Below are 16,929 nucleotides of genomic sequence, written 5' to 3'. Positions count from 1 at the left end.
CGGGCCATGGCGTGCAGACGGACGGGGCGATGAATATGTCTCAGTTGCTGCTGCCTGAGAGGATTTACGGGTGGCAGAGCTGGGAATGGGGGGAGCAGAGCGAGCAGTGAATATGGGGGGGGGAGCAGAGCGAGCAGTGAATATGTGGGGGGGCAAAGTGAGCAGCTTAATATGGGGGGCAGAGCGAGAGCAGTGAATTGGGGGGGCAAAGTGAGCAGCGAATATGGGGGGGGGGGAGCAGAGCGAGCAGTGAATTGGGGGGGGGGGTGGCAGAGCAAGGAGTGGATATGGGGGGAGCAGAGCGAGCAGTGAATTGGGGGTCGAGGAGTGAATGGGGGCGGGGGCAGAGCAAGGAGTGGATATGGTGGGGTGGGGGAGCGGAAGGGTGCAGAGTGTAGATTTACATTTATATTTAGCAGACAACTGCATTACGAGGGATCACATTGTCCCCAGAGCAACTTGGGGTTAAGTGCCTTGCTCGAGGGCACAATGGGGGAAGCCGGGAATTGAACCCACAACTTTCAGGCTACTGCATGCTACCTCAGCTCCTTAACCTCTACTCTACCACCACCTCCAGGCATTGGCAGGGGAGAGGACAGAGTGAAGAGGGGTGGGGGCTGGGGTGGGGTTTGGCTCTGTCAGCTGAGTCAGCTGTGGCTATGCGTTGCGAGGCCAAGGAGTGCCTGGACCTGAGGGGAGTGTGCCGAGAGCCGGCCGGCCGGCTGGTCGCTGCTCCCTCCGTCTGCGCTGCGTTTCTCTGGCTGTCAGGATGTGGGTGTGGAAGTGCAGTCTGGTCTATTTCAGGTCCAGTGTGACCGGCCAACTTCATGAGATCACTCCAGAAACGTTCCAAAGTTAGTCATGCTCGATGAGTTTAACCCACATCAGCACATTTCTTGTGGGGCTTGCCTCTGTGCTAACACTTGGAACCCTATGTGCTCAAGTTATTTGCACGATTTATTTCAATTTCAATTTCAAATTAATTTCAATATTTTTTTTCTGATTTATATACAGCAGCTTCCTATGAAATGCCTCAGACTGAAAATGACTGGAAAATAAAATAAAAACCTTTTCAAATGAAGCCGTAATTATCTACTCACAAAAATAAGTGTTCCACTTGTGCTAGTTGTCAGTAAAGGCTGTCCCCTTGTGTTTCACTCTCACTGGCCTTGCTGTTTGCCTGTGTGAACTATGTGAGCATATCAGACCCTGTAACCTGAACGGTGGCCTCGGCTCTGTGATGTTGAAAGCAGGCCCCTGTGCTAACACAGCCGCCTTTGTGTAACACTCCTGCTCACTTCTGGCTGTTTTTCAGAAAGGGGTTTTTTTTTTTTTTCATGAGTGATGAATGTGTTGGTTATCCTAGGAATCTAGTGGTCTGATGGTGGCCAGCAGGACTTGGGCTCCATGCTCCACCCTTTGAAGTGGGGAAGTGCTTTCCTGTGGCTAACAGTCCGTCCACCGGTGCCCTGTCACCTTTGGTCTTCTTGACCTGGAAAAAGGAGATGGGAGCTGCATCTGCTCTTTAACTCAAAATCAAAAAAACAATTGGCTTTCTTTTTTGCTTTGCACTTCTAACGTCACTCTCACTCTTGTGATTGTTTGAGGTGTTTGTTTATGTGTGAGATGTAATTTCACTTCTCCAAGAGCTACAACTTTGAGGCCATACGTAGGTAGCGTTAAGAACTTTAATCACTGTGATTACTACCCTAGCCCACTGGAATTCGTGCTGGAGTAGAGTCGTCTTGTGGACGCTCACATAGACTCTCCTCTAACGTTGCCCCAGCATGGTATTTGGATAGGAATTGGATCTGAGTTCATAGCAGCTTGAGAAAGACTCTATAAACGGCTCTTTTATGACTGCAGTTTCTATATGGGCATGGAGTCACAGCTGAGACTGGTTAGGTTCTTGTGGAGTAGCATTACAAAATGTATTTGCGATGGCTTGTTTTTTTTCTGCACATTGTCTCAGGCAGTATATCAGCCGAGTTGATGATGCTCTTCTGACTTCAGTGGGACAATGGTGCATTGCATGTCTGTAGAGGTCAGGTCACAAAGGGTATTCTTCACGGGTCTTGTGGTTAGTGTGACATTCTCCTCTCACACTATATTGGCAGGAGATAAAACACTGATGTAACTATTCTGAGAATGTGCAATTGTGCAGTGCATTCTGTAGAACTCCAGTCTGGGCATTCCAGCCGTCACTTTTGCGAAATGCCAAAATCTCTTGCCTGGGTGGCCGGATAATACAGTATGACATAGCGACGGGAGCCAAGCAGAGATGGTGGTCCGTCAAGGACCCTTTGGCCCACATATCTAACAGACTCCATCAAGTTTGTTTTCATAAGGTGGCACAGTGCCTCTCCAGCTGGGACCTGACCTCTGCTTGCTCACGCGTCCCTGGAAGCCTGCACCCATGGGGGGGCCTCTGGACAGCTCCATCGTGAGCCAGAAATACGGCTGTCTGTCAAACGGCAACCAGGTTTCATTAAATATACCAGTGCAATGAAAGGGTACATACATCTCCAATAAAAACAAATGGGAAAGAATTACCGAATATTAACTGGAGTAAAACATATGCTGTCAGGAAGCTATTTGAAGCAGAATAAGCAGTTCAGTTTCTTTCTTTTGGTGATCATACTATTTTTCAGGGTGCTGTATTCCTTGAAGGACGTGAATTTTTCCTATGTGTGGTCTGGAATGTGATAAACTTTCTGTTTCTACCTGGAATGAGATGAAATACTGCCATTAAAGCTACACCCCCACATGTTAAATGCTTAGCTGGTGTTCTGTATGGTAGCCAAAGCCTCTTCTTTTCCAAATGCGAAAAACATCGGCACATTAATGGCTACAGCTTTCGGAAGACTTTTCCACAAACCCGGAGGCTAGAATGCCAACGCGCAGAGAGAGAGCAAGAGAAAGAGAACTGGTTGGTGCCTTGTATAAGTAAGGATATTTAATTCAGTGCCATCCACAATGATGCTATACGAGCTAATGGCAGAGCATAATGAGTCTGACACTGATTGTTTTAGCAGCTTCTCTGACAGCCGCCTGGAATATTCTGTAGATGTCTTCTCCACAGGCAAAGCAACAATAGTCCCTCTTTTCTCTCAGGTAAACCTGTCCTCGGTTGAACTTCCCTTCCCAGCACGCCAGACATCTTGGTAGCGGCGGTAATAATCACAGTATTAATGGCAATAAAAATACTGGCCCTGGGAAGGCGACCGCGACTGGAAATCATTTCCAGAGACACTTCCAGCGCCTTGGCCTGGCAGGTCCTGGATGCAACAACGCCTTCCATGTCTGTAGGCTAGTAGTCCCCTAACATGGCTCTGCAAGTGCAATGGCATCATTTAATAGACTTAGACAGAGACTTTCTAATGTGGAGACACAGGGCTCAAAGAATCCTCCATAGAAATGGATGGGGTTAGTTTGTAATGCCACATATCCTGCCCCTTCCTGTAATGTAAGTAACCAACCACATTTGTCCTTTTAGCATTATTTTAGCGATTTGGGTCGAGACATTTATATCGTTCAATTCAGATTTAAACACAGTTTCGCCTGATGTACTTTTATGTCTTATGACCTCCCTTACGGATGCCTCCCCATTCACTTGAATAGGAAAATAGCTGCCTGATAACTGCCCAAAGTGTGTTACCAAGATGGTCGCTGAGTGGGGGGAATTAGATCACTTTAATGACATGCTTCATTGGAGTAGCAATACCTGGAGTCCTGCACCTTAGAAATAGGCTATAGATGTATGGATATATACTGTACACGCATCTGACTTAAACCAAAGTCCTTTTAGGCAAGTTCCTCCACTCGGCGGCCATATTGTAATGCTTTTTGGGCACTATTCGGGCATCTATTTCGGCAGAAATGCGCGTGTGCAAGGCTTCACGACACCAACCTTGCTCCAGCCGCGAGATCACACCACCCGATTGGCAAGATGTATTCACAAGACACCACATGATTGGCATAATGTATTCACATGTTGACTTTTTTGCTGTGGAAGGGGCGGGATATGTGTAGACAACAGCCATATTGGTGTTACAAACTAACCCCATGCATTTCTATGGAGGATTTTTGAGTTCTGTGTCCATTAGAAAGTCTCTGCTTAACACTTTGAGTGCCAAAAATGCAATATTGAGTTTTTTGTTCCTATGCGTTGAGTGCCAAAAACGCAATATTGCGTTTTTAGCTTTTTTTTTTTAAATTACACTATAAAAATAGTCACTCTAACACATCATATGTGCGCTTTTGAAAACTCTATGATTAATAGAACTGAAATAGATGACAAATCGAAAAACTCATGAAAAACTCATGATGGTTGCCGCTTTGGGTCGAATCAGTGACGCATGCACGTCAGTTCAAAACCAGGCCATTTATTTTCGTGGGTTTATCACTAGGTGGCAGTCTCGCCAGGTCTCGCTAGGTCACTTCCCGGAAACTTTACAGGCAACACTTCTCAGGTGCTGAAGGGGAAAATCCTTTCACAGAACAACCTTCTGGATCCAAATCAGTCTGGGTTCAAAAGCGGCCTCTCTACCGAAACGGCTCTGCTGTCTGTAACAGAAGCCTTAAAAGAAGCCACGGCAACCACTCGGCCATCAGTACTCATTCTTCTTGACTTATCGGCTGCCTTTGACATGGTTAATCACTGCATCCTTCTCTCTATACTCTCTAACATGGGAATCTCCGGTTCTGCTCTCTCCTGGTTTTAATCCTACCTCACAGGACGCTTGTTTAACGTATCATGGCTTGGACAGCTATCTGCACCTCACCATCTCACCACAGGGGTCCCCCAGTGCTGGGCCCCCTTCTCTTTGCTATCTACACCACCTCCTTGGGACAGATTATCCGTTCGCATGGCTTTTCATACCACTGCTATGCAGACGACACACAGCTCTATCTGTCCTTTCCACCTGATGACCCCTTGGTTTAAGCACGGATCTCGGATTGCCTGTCAGACATAGCTACATGGATGAAGGCACACCACCTCCAGCTGAACCTCTCAAAAACTGAACTGCTGGTCCTCCCAGCTAAACCTCCCTTACACCACGACATCAACATCAAATTTGATTCCGTGTCTGTTTCACCTACCAGGACTGCAAGAAATCTAGGAGTTGTTCTCGACAACCAACTACCCTTCACAGATCATGTTGCCTCAGTCGCCTGGTCCTGCCGTTTCACACTCTACAACATAGATGCTAAGATGCTACCCAACTCCTGGTTCAGGCAATAGTCATCTCACGACTTGACTACTGCAACGCCCTTCTGACAGGTCTCCCAGCCTGCACAGTGAAACCCCTTCAAATGATCCAGAACGCGGCGGCGCGCCTGGTCTACAACCAACCCAAAAGGGCACATGTTACCCCGCTGCTCATCCAGCTACACTGGCTACCTATGGCGGCCTGCATCAAATTCAAGGCTTTAACGCTTACCTACAAAGTAGTCTCCGGCTCTGCTCCCACCTACTTGAATGCCATACAGACATACGCCACCTCCAGAACGTTGCGCTCCTAGCTCTACCACCGGTACGCTCAGGCCAATCCAAACTTTTCTCATCTGTTGTTCCTTGTTGGTGGAACACACTGCCAGTTCTTACAAGGGCAGGGACATCCCTCTCCATTTTCAAAAAACTCCTGAAGACCCAGCTCTTTAGAGAACATCTCCTCTCATAGCACCACTTACAACAAGTCTTGCTGATCCTAGCACTTACCACCCATCTTGAACTGACACTTAACTGTTTAAAAACAGCACCCACTGATGCACTTATTCTTAATGTACTCTACCGTTTTTAAATTGTCCTAAAATTGTTGAGAGAATTGCTTTTTAAAAAATTTGGTTAAAAAAATGTGTCAACCAAATGTAATGTAATGTAATGTAATGTAATGTAATGTAAAATGGAAAATGAAAAAGATATTGCAGCAGGTGCGTTTTCGCCAGACAACGCTGGATGAGTCCACCTTTCTACTAAGACAAGATGACTCTGACCACCACAATCAAAGCTTCTGAAAACAGCACATTCAAAGTGTTGAACATAGAAGCTGTTATGGACATCTCAAAAACGTGTAGACTGGTAGAACCCCAGATTAGTGAATTAGAATAGAGACATGACTTGTATGTCAGGGGTGGCTGGCTGACCTTGGAGATTCAGTGGTGAGCTGGTCTGTTTCTGCGATAAATGGGTATCAGGTATCACTCCTGTGCTCCCTGCCAGTCCTAGGGACTCCTGTGTAGTCCATTAACCTCTGACATTTGGCGTGGGCTGTGCATTTCCTTGTGTCTACTGTTGGCTTGGGTGAGCAGCACGCAACTGCAATTTTAGCCCTTTTTTCTTGGCAGTGCTGTTTGGCTGGAGCTGGGTTTAAATGTCCCACAGAGCATGCGTAAAAGCTGAATCATCATGTTATTTGTGTGTTGATTATACTGAGGATCGGCGTGTTACTGATGTGGCAGTATGTGGTCTCCACTCTGCTTATTACACAGAAGTCTATTACAGAGCCAGCAGTAGGGAAGTATGGTGTAGAAAGGCTCTCCATTTTGAAGACTGCAATCTGGAACTGACCACACACATGCTTTATACACTGCACTGTAGCCTATTATAATGCATAGACATTTGGTTAAATTAATATATTCTTAGAATTCTGTTCTGCTTTAATTGAAATAATAAATAAAAAGATACTACTTAACTGCTCATTATAACTGCTCATTAATTTTTTTTATTATTTCCTGAAGACCGAGATCACAGAGTGATGACAAAAATGGTGAAATTTGCAGTCAGCATGCACGGTATTAGGTAACCCACTAACATTTATGAGAGGATTCTGGCCTGGCATAAAGACAAAACCTGATGTGAAGACATTTTTTTTAGCTTTCCCAAGGGTTGTCTTGTCATTGTGAAAGAATCATGCCCAATATAATCGCATAATGCCCAATACATCCTATATCATAACTGTCAAGAATCCTCCATTGACTATTTACCATATCGTATCCGGGTCGGCAAAATGACTGGAATGAAATCTACTTTCCCAAGTCCAACTCCTTTGGACTGTAGCTTCACCCTCATAGCATCACATCCAATCAGCAGCCTCTAGATTTCTGTCCCCTTTGGACTGTCTTCACCCCCATCACATCCAATCAGCAGCCTCTGGCTAGGCTATGGGGTATCGCGGTGTTTATAAAGACACCGATCTGGGTCAGTGACCATACTAAACAGCTTCAGCCACTGTCCTGTGGGTCCCAGACATGCTCCATAAAGAACATGCTAACTGTTCAAACGCCAGGACTGGGCTGGGCTGCTCCCTACTGCTCCCAGTGCTCTGTCTCATTCTGTCTGTTGCACCGTCTGCTCAAACATCTCAAACATTCTCACATTCATCATCGCATCACTTTCCTCCTCATTTCTGGTTCTTTTATTCTGTTATGTGCTTTGTGCTTTCTGATCGTGTGAGTTTGTCAGCGGGTTTCTGTTTACTCACTGAGTTCTTCAATTGTTGTTTTCTTTCCAGGTTACTGGTTGGTGCTCCATTTGACACTAGTGGACCTCACCAGACAGGCGATGTTTACAAGTGTCCACTGAGCAAAAGATCTAATGGCAGCTGCACCAAACTCAACCTAGGTATTGTCTCCTATTTGAACAAGACATCTCTAACCATCCATACCATTACTAATTATTGACAATGAAACTTTTACATGTTTTGTGATCCATATAATTGAGGAAAATCTTAAGTAAAGGAACTTATTATAAGAGAAACTGTTAACAAAAAAATTGTCAATCACACATGAGCATCATTGGTTCAGTTATACTTGCAACCCAACATCAAAGATTCCACCTGTTCAGAGTTTACAGTGCAGTCTCTGCTCAGCCAGGTGTCACATGTGGAGTGCACATACACTGCATGCAGAAACAGGAATTTGTTTGAGACAATCAACTGCATGAAGTGTAAACACTCTGTCTTGGCATGGAAGCTCCATGCAACCGATCTTTGTCAGAGTTTAACAGGATATGAGAGGGGTGGGGAAAGAGGGGGGGGGGGCTGGTTTGAAGTGTTCAGAAACATATTTGGCCTCTCGCGGAGCCTCAGCTGTGCTCCTCCAGCCAAGGAGTGGGTTGCTGTGTATTTACACTATCCCTTGTTGTTTAAGGAAGGATATCTCTGACTAATGTGTCTGAAAAGAAAGACAAGATGAGGCTGGGAATGACACTTGCATCGAATCCCAAAGACAACAGTTTTGTGGTGAGTACACAGTTCTCCTGTAAGACATTTGACACATCTCCACAACCTTATGAGCATAACTTATTGACGTGTCAGGACGGCATGAAACAATTGCGCAAAGTACACTGGAACATGTACTAAGAAATTAATTCTGCATAAACCTCACTAAACATCCTACTGTATACTGGCTCATTTGTATAATACGAAAAGTAATGCATATGCACATGGGATGCATGTCAGTAGAGAACAGAACAGTTACTTCCTGTTTTATACAGAGGTTTGACCTTGAGGTGTGCATAGGTTTAACCTTATTGACCTTGTCTTGACCTTGTTCCAGGCCTGTGGTCCTCTCTGGGCTCATGAGTGTGGGAGCTCCTACTACAGCACAGGAATATGCTCACGAGTCAACGCAAGCTTTAAGTTCTCTCGGGCCATAGCCCCTGCCTTCCAAAGTAAGCCCAACACAAACCTGTTGTTTAACTAGGAGGATCCAAATGACATGCTGGACTGCATTAACTGACTATTAGTTAACTCCTCCTCATTGTCATGAGGTAATTTCTTAATATGCAAATGTTAATGTTATTTGGCTCACAAAGGCACTTGTCTCTCAAAGGGTGCGACACATACATGGACATTGTGATTGTTCTGGATGGATCAAACTCCATCTACCCCTGGTATGAAGTCCAGGATTTCCTCATAAACATTCTACAAAAATTCTACATTGGACCAGGACAGATTCAGGTAGGCTATAGTTCATGAAATAAGTAGAAATGTAGATATAGAAATACAATAGAAATATATTCAATATATACTGTATGCGTAGAAAATGCTGTAGAGTTTGACCTCTTTCCCCACCTCTCTAAATCATGATGCAGCCTTTTGATAAAGGATTTGTGTTTATTGGTCTACTTGAACTACTTGAATATTGCCCAGGTTGGGGTGGTGCAGTACGGTGAGAAGGTCGTCCATGAGTTCAGCCTGAGCGACTATCGCTCAGTCGAGGATGTGGTGAGGGCTGCCCGACAGATCCAGCAGCGTGGGGGTGAGGAGACCAACACTGCCCTGGGCATCAACGAAGCAAGGTACAGCCAATCCCCTTTCAGAATGAAGCACAGTCCAACCAATCCCTTTCCAGAGCCATTTACAATTTTAGAGCACCTGTTACTAAACTGGAAGATCATTGCACTAGCAATGGCAAAGTTTAGTGTGTTTCCACTGGAGCATACCTGCTATAAAATGCTATAATGTCCACGTTAATTTTAGTTGATGGATGTTGTTGTTGAATTAACACAGCTGTGAAAATTCACTTTGTGGGATTTATGTACCCACTGTATAGTATTAGCTCTTGTTATTGAAGAGATTTATGTGGCCCTTCGGCGTCCTGGGGCTCTCATGCATTCCTCTGTATCTTTTCCACTCCCGCAGAAAACAAGCATTCAAGAAGGGCGGCCGGCGCGGGGCGAAGAAGGTGATGATTGTGATCACAGATGGAGAGTCTCATGACAGCCCTGACTTGCAGCAGGTTATTGAGGACAGCGAGAAGGATGGCATTACCCGCTACGCTATTGCTGTGAGTCTCTTCTGCCTTTTTTTTAAACCCATGTGAATGATGCCTGTCTTTCATGCCAGTGGTGAGATAAGGCTTGCCAAAAAAAGGGGAAAGAAATGAGAGTTTGGCAACTTCATGGATGAGTGGCACATTTTCCACCCAGCCAAAGGGAAGGCCAGAGCTCTCACAGCACTTTCATTTCATTTCCTCCTTACTTTATGTGGTCAGGAGTGTGAATGACCTCGATGGGAGCGAACAGTGCTCTGGTGCTCTGTCTAGCCTTGCTGTGCTCTCTCTGAGGTGATGAAGTGGCCCATTTGGAACTGGCCAGGGCAGCATGGACAGGGAGTTCTTTGAGGTCACAGTGCTGCTGACTTCATTGGAAAGTTCTGCTAGTCATGATTAGTGCCTGATCCACGTCTAGCATTTAGCCTTTCCCAAAGAGGTCCAATTTAAAACTGTTGGTTAGTGTGGGCTGTATGAGGAGGGTGCAGGAGAAATGAGTCACAGGTACCAAAGCCTTTACAAGATATAGCTGCAGTTTTTCAAGCATATTACTAGCAGGGTAGCAGGCATGTTACCAAGGGGCACTAGGGTAGCAGGCATGTTACCATAGAGCACTATGCTAGCAGGGTTGCAGACATGTTACTATAGGGATCTATACTAGACGAGAATCAAGCAATTTTACCAAAGGCCACTAGGCTAGCAGAATAGCAGCCATGTTACCTCAGAGCACTATGCTAGCAGGGTAGCAGGCATATTATCAATGGGAACTATGCTAGCAGGGTAGCAGGCATGTTACCAAAAGGAACTAGACCAGCAGGCATGGGGCGTCGAGAAAACTGATAACTTGCTGCCGTGTCTTTCCAGGTCCTTGGTTACTACAATCGTCGTGGAATCAATCCCGAGGCCTTCCTGAATGAGATTAAATACATAGCAAGTGACCCAGATGATAAGCACTTCTTCAACGTGACAGATGAGGCTGCCCTGAAGGATATTGTGGATGCCCTGGGAAACCGAATCTTCAGCCTGGAGGGTAGAGGACTTAACTGCAAATGCTTGCTGCAACACATGCTCAACTTCAGACTATGTTTTTTTTTTTTAGTATTTTGCAATGCTATAAATCTCACTCAAGCAATTTTTTGTAAGCTTTCACAGTCCTTTGAACAAGTTGATAATCCTGTGTCATAATTCACTGTCCTGCATGACTATTGAATTCAACTGCAGCCCTGCAAAAATGCTTTCAAGAACGTCTTTTGTTTGCCCCCCTTCACTCTGTCTGAAAGGAACCAGTGAGAATGGGACGACATTTGCCCTCCAGATGTCCCAGGCAGGCTTCTCCACACACGTGGTGGAGGTGAGTGTCGTGTGGCTGATGGGTTTGTTCTCGGCACGCTCCGAATGCTTTCCGTCCTCTCTGGCCCTCCCGTGAGGCCGCAGGCACTCGGGCCATCGTGATTTAGGGCTCCATCTGCTGCGAATCCCCCAAAACGTGAACGAGACACTCTTCCACCCGGGACGAATCTGGTTGAGAGGGTTAGAAAGTCGTTTAGGAGATTTCTTGGAAAGATTATTTTTTTCCTCCCCTTTTCTCTTGGACTGTTTGCTGAGGACTGATATCATGGGGAATGTTGGCTTAGTGTCTGACCCAGCTGAACACTCATCCGTGGCAGTCTGGCCAAATCTTGTTCCCCAACTGTACCTGTAGATCTCGCTGTCAGGCTGCTTGTCTGTCTGGGCCAGCTGAGCTGATGTAATGCCTTTGATTCAATTGCCCAGTTTGACTATCTGAGTACAACCTGCTAAGAGTATCACATATTACGGTCCCTCCTAAAAAAAGACAGGGAAAATTGCAGATGGGAGCCTTGATGACTGGAAATTTTATCCCTCGGAATACGGCATGCCTGGGATAGCACTTGATCAACAAAGGCAACCTGAGTGTTGAAAGCAGGATAGCTTTTTGGAAAGTATTTGGGAGCTTTAAGGGAAAACCATCCCAGAAGCACAGATGGTTTTAGCTGAAGGCAACCTTTGCCAATTTGAAATACTGCTGGTGTCACACAAATTCAGATGTTCCAATTCCCATACACGTTTTATATTTTATTTGGTCTATACTTTTTTTCGACCCTTTCATTCATTTTAATGAGAAGTGAATGCAATTGCTTCAGGATTTATGTCCATGAGGTGTTTAAGCACTGCCAGATTGGTATGATCTGCTTCTGGGTGCAGCCAATATCTGTCATTAGTCTAATTGACCATTAGCAGCTGGGATCTCACTTGAAGTGACCTTTATTTAGTAAAATAACCAATTTCACAAAACTGCAAACTTCAGATATTTGTTTGCTGATAACACTGATTTGTTAAATGTAGACCTACTCTGTTTGTCCATGTTCAAATCTTGTAAGCAATGCTACAGTGTTGTTTTGAAGATGGCTTTTAACTGGCGGTGTTTTTATGAGAGGGGAGAGTTTATGCGTACATCTCAGCAAAGGATAAGAGTCCAGGGCCGAATTCTGTCCTTAGACAAACTGTGAAGTATTTAGGTCACTAGCACACCACTGTTTGTGGTCAGTTACCATAGGAACCATGTACAACGAAACAAATACACAATTCCTCTTGAAGAGAGGTTCATTTTTTTTTTTACTGTATTTTCCTTAGCGGTAGTGGATGTCATTCTTGTATTGTGTAGCCAATTCCAGGGAATTGAAAGGCTGTTTGGCAAATTTCTATTTGTGGCGGCCACTGGAAAATGTGCTGCTGTCTGAAGTGAACATGTTTCTGACAGGCCCACTGTTAGCTCTGCCTCAGAATAGGCCTACAGCAGGCAGACATAGCCTACTCTGTAGCTGTGTATATCAGTGGGTAATCTCAGGAAAACTTCTCTCAGTGAAACGTAAACATTCAAACGCAATATCTATAACGCAATAAGTGTAGAGCTGTCTTATTGCACTGAGCACTGCTGTGCATATTGCACATAGTGCAGCTAACTCATTAACTGTTTAAGTGGCCCGCATCAGTGCTACTGATTAGTCAGAAAATGAGAGCGTGCTATCGTCTATGCTGTAGATGCTGACTCACGTCTAGGCCTGGATGAGGGGGAGGGACCATTTCAGACAAAACACTGGAATATTCTCAAATCTAATTTTTGGAAAGTAACTCCTCATTCATTTTCAGGAGTGGAAAAGAGACAAAAGACATGTTAAGTATCTGCTTTGAGTAGTCATGTTTATTCTATCGGTTCTATCTCTCTCCTCGTTTCTAAACAGGATGGAATCTTGGTGGGGGCGCCGGGGGCCTACGACTGGAACGGGGCTGTTTTGAAGGAGAGCCGCCAGGGGAAAGTGATCCCTCCGAAGTCCTCCTACTCCAGGGAGTTTCCAGAGGAGCTGAAAAACCACGGCGCTTACCTAGGTGAGAAGCTGTGAGCCTGTCCTGTGTGGTGTATCGCCAGGGTGAAGCACTGTGAGCCTGTCCTGTGGTGTATCGCCAGGGTGAAGCACTGTGAGCCTGTCCTGTGTGGTGTATCGCCAGGGTGAGAAACGTTGAGCCTGTGCTCTGACGTGTAACGTCAGGGTGAGAAACGTTGAGCCTGTCCTCCCTCCGCTGTGTGATGTTTGGGTGTGAGTAGCGGAAGTCGTAGAGGAGAAGCTGAGGGTCCTGAACGGGAAGTCAGGTTCAAAGGCCCGCCAGACCTCATTACCAACTGCTTATCAAGCAACGCTCTATTACTCTCTTTCTCCCTCTGCTGTCCTTTATATCTCTCTCTATCTCTCTCTCTCTCTCTCTCTCTCTCTCTCTCCTACTGGAGGACCATGTGGTAAGCGCATTGAAGCCTTGTGGTTTCGCGCCACCACTACTGCGGCCCCTGTCCATAAACCGCTCCACTGGCTTCGCTCACATCCCGCTCCGGGGCTCTGGTTTTCCCATTTCCCATCAGGCCCTTGATGATGGAAGCCATTCCAGACTCATTATGGAATACAGCGAAGGCATGAATCTGGTTGTGCTCATGCAAGAGTGCCGAGACGAGAGCATGCCAACCTGAGACGCAAGGCTGGTTGATTGCGGCCTAGTAATCACAGATGGACTCCAGATTTTTTTACCATTTAGGGTTGAGGTTGCTGAATTTTGGTATAGGCAGTTACTATGACCCTACCCCATATGAGTAGCTGATTAGTTTTCCTGATGTCATTTTTAACTGTGTTACATGCAAGCCTCAGCTTTGAGACATGTGCCATCAACAGGAAGTTTAAAGTTAAAGTTATTCTGGTCGGAGGGTCTCTGGTGTGACAGGTGTCATTTGCACAAAACTACCAAAACTATAATGTGCAATTCCAACCCCCAATCCCTCACGAAGGATATGGTTACAAATGATTATGGTCAAAAACTAATTGCTATCCTCTCTTGGCAATGTGAACTGGGAGTAATGGTTTCAACCATGCTGGCTACGCAGGTTACACAGTGACATCAGTGGTGTCGGCCAAGAACGGACAGCTGTATGTGGCCGGAGCTCCTCGGTTCAACCATACTGGCAAGGTCATCGTGTTCACGCTGAGTAACGACGGAAACCTCACTATCATACACTCACTGAAGGGACAACAGGTAGAGAACTTCCTTCTCTCTCTCTCTCTCTCTCTCTCTCTCTCTCTCTCTCTCTCTCTCTCTCTTTCTCTCTTTCAAATCAAATCAAATCAAATCAAATGGTGCTGTTTGGCATGAATGAATAAAGTCATTGTTGCCAAAACTACAGGTACAAAGATAACATGTTAATAATCAACTTTACATTAATATTGGCATAAAGATCTCTCTCTCTCTCTCTCTCTCTCTCACACACACACACACACACACACACACACACACACACACACACACACACAAACTCTGCACAGAAACAGACAAACAAACACATAGAACCGAGGAGAGGAAGACAAACAACTCCACTCACAGGCATGCACACAATAAACAAAAAAGCCCTTGTTTTTGAAACTCCATAAGCATTCTGGCGAAATCCAATGTCCAAAAAGTATGTGGTCCTTGAAGGCAACTTTGAGTGCAAAAGTACCCTGACAACTGGCAAATGGTGGGAAAATAAGTGAGTCTTATCCAAACAGCAAGTGGGACACCATGACAGTCTAGACAGCAAACAGCTAATGGCTGCCATCGCTGGGACAGCGCATGTGCTCACCATCTTAGTCACTAATTCAAAACAGAGTGCTTAAATTGCTCTGTGCCTTACCCCCTCGATGAGGGGGAGAAGGAAAAAGAATCTAACAAGTTTTTCACACCACAGACATCAACAACAACAGCCCGAGGATAGACATAGCATTCTTGAGAGGAGTGAGTGATGTGTTATGCTTTACAGTTGTTTAACAGCCAGAGTGCCAGTAGAGAGGCCTTGGGAAGCACACCTGGCTAGTGATGGTGACGGGGGGGGGGTGGGCACTGCCACATAACAACTGACTGGATCTCTGCTGCCTGGTGTCTATGTGCACGTGGGAGGGTGTGATGTTTGTGTCGTTGATTTGTTTTACAGATCGGCTCCTACTACGGCAGTGAGATCGCCCCGGTGGACATTGATGGAGATGGTGTGACGGACAACCTGCTGGTGGCGGCTCCCATGTTCTTCGGGGGTGGCTGGGAAAAGGGCAAAGTGTACATCTACCGGGTGACGGAGCAGGTGAGGGGACGTGTTGCTTGACCGTTGGGGCCCTCGCTGGCCTGGACCAGAGACCTTGAGTGGGAAGCTGAGCATCTGCATTGAGTGTCTAACACCTCATCACCAGCTCTTCCAGTTCCCCTTCCACACCCTCCCCTGTCTCTGTTGTTAATGCCCCCATGGCATTTCCTCCTCACATTCCCTGGCACGGTCTCAGTTCAATTCAACTCAAATCAAATGGTGTTTTATTGCCATGAATGTTGTATGTACAGTATGTTGTTTACTAAGAATCAACTTTACATTCATATTGATTGAAAGAAAAAAGAAAGAATGAAAAGGCAGTAATAGCCCCTCTCTCTTCCCTCTCTCTTTCTGATTGTCTCCATTTCTCTCTCCATCATTTCTCCCCTTTCTGCCTCTACTGTGTCTTAAAGGATGTCACTGTAATCATATATCCTGGCGGCATATTAACCAGATGCCTCATGTTGTCTGTTGCATATTTATTGATTTAATTTCTCTATGTAAGTTTTGGAGGACAGTCCTCCCTGTCCTCAATGGACAAGCTTTCTCTGGTTCAAAACATATATTTCTGATGTTAATGTGAATTTCAATTAATGTTTATAGCACATTAATAAACAATGGCAGTTGATGGAAGTGCTATACATTCAGAAAAACAAACAAAAGAAAATATCTATATCATACTTAATATACAAAGGAAATCAGTTAACAAAAACTAAACCGAAAAGTAAAACATTACATGGTGATGCTTGGTATGGTTCACATCACCAAGACAGGTTTAAAAAATGGACTCCCTCTCCATTGCCTGATGCTTTACAACTGCTGTAACTGAGTCCAGTGGAACTGTACACGCTGATTAATCCAACCTGGGACATGGGGCACCTGCCACAACACCAATGAGAACACGGCCGGCCTTCATTAACAGCAAGTGCATGGTGAACTCAGTAGGAAAACATTTAGCCCTTCAGACATAATTACCTGCTGCTCGTGGATGAAAGGTTCTAATAGGTGGAAATTGCTGGAGAGAAAATGCGTAAAAGTTTTGGTCATTAAGAGACAGTGCAGGCGGCCAGCCAGGCCTCTCTCCAGCAGCTTTTTATAAGGCCATTCCCCAACAGCCTCCCAGCTAACTGTGAAGCCATACCAAAATAAAGATCAATCAGGTATTCCAGTTAAAGCTCAACCCAATCTTCCTCTCTTCCCAGCCTTGACACCTTGGGAACAAGAAGAGCTGTATGTATGGGACAGCCAGTTTGCTGTGATTGGCCACTTTATGAACGGTCATCATCAAGGGCCTGCAGTGCCCAATGTGTTTTAAATAAAGCTCTGTGGGAGAGCTGGTCCTCACTGTGTTTTCTATCTATTAAGCCAGGCAGACGCCACTTTTTTCTTTCAATCGTATACAAGCTACACGTTTAAATCTCACACGATTTCTGTGCTCACACCGCATGTTCGACTGCTCACTCTGCAAGACAAGCAACAAAATT

General features: G+C 45.4%; 1 protein-coding gene across 1 annotated transcript in view; it reads left to right on the top strand.

The window, feature by feature from the left end:
* Positions 1–16,929, top strand: part of itga11a (integrin, alpha 11a) — a 44,937-nt gene that overhangs the window by 10,173 nt on the left and 17,835 nt on the right. Inside the window, 11 exon segments of the mRNA XM_048263777.1 lie at positions 7,515–7,624; positions 8,152–8,243; positions 8,560–8,674; positions 8,836–8,963; positions 9,156–9,304; positions 9,648–9,792; positions 10,642–10,807; positions 11,058–11,128; positions 13,038–13,182; positions 14,222–14,370; positions 15,302–15,445. Of these exon segments, the coding sequence (XP_048119734.1) occupies positions 7,515–7,624; positions 8,152–8,243; positions 8,560–8,674; positions 8,836–8,963; positions 9,156–9,304; positions 9,648–9,792; positions 10,642–10,807; positions 11,058–11,128; positions 13,038–13,182; positions 14,222–14,370; positions 15,302–15,445 (1,414 nt within the window).

This window comes from Alosa alosa, chromosome 14 (genome assembly GCF_017589495.1).
Source record: "Alosa alosa isolate M-15738 ecotype Scorff River chromosome 14, AALO_Geno_1.1, whole genome shotgun sequence".
In the NCBI taxonomy this organism is placed as follows: Eukaryota; Metazoa; Chordata; class Actinopteri; order Clupeiformes; family Clupeidae; genus Alosa; species Alosa alosa.
The sequence above is the reverse complement of the archived record's forward strand: the minus strand, read 5'-3'. Positions and strand labels throughout refer to the sequence as shown.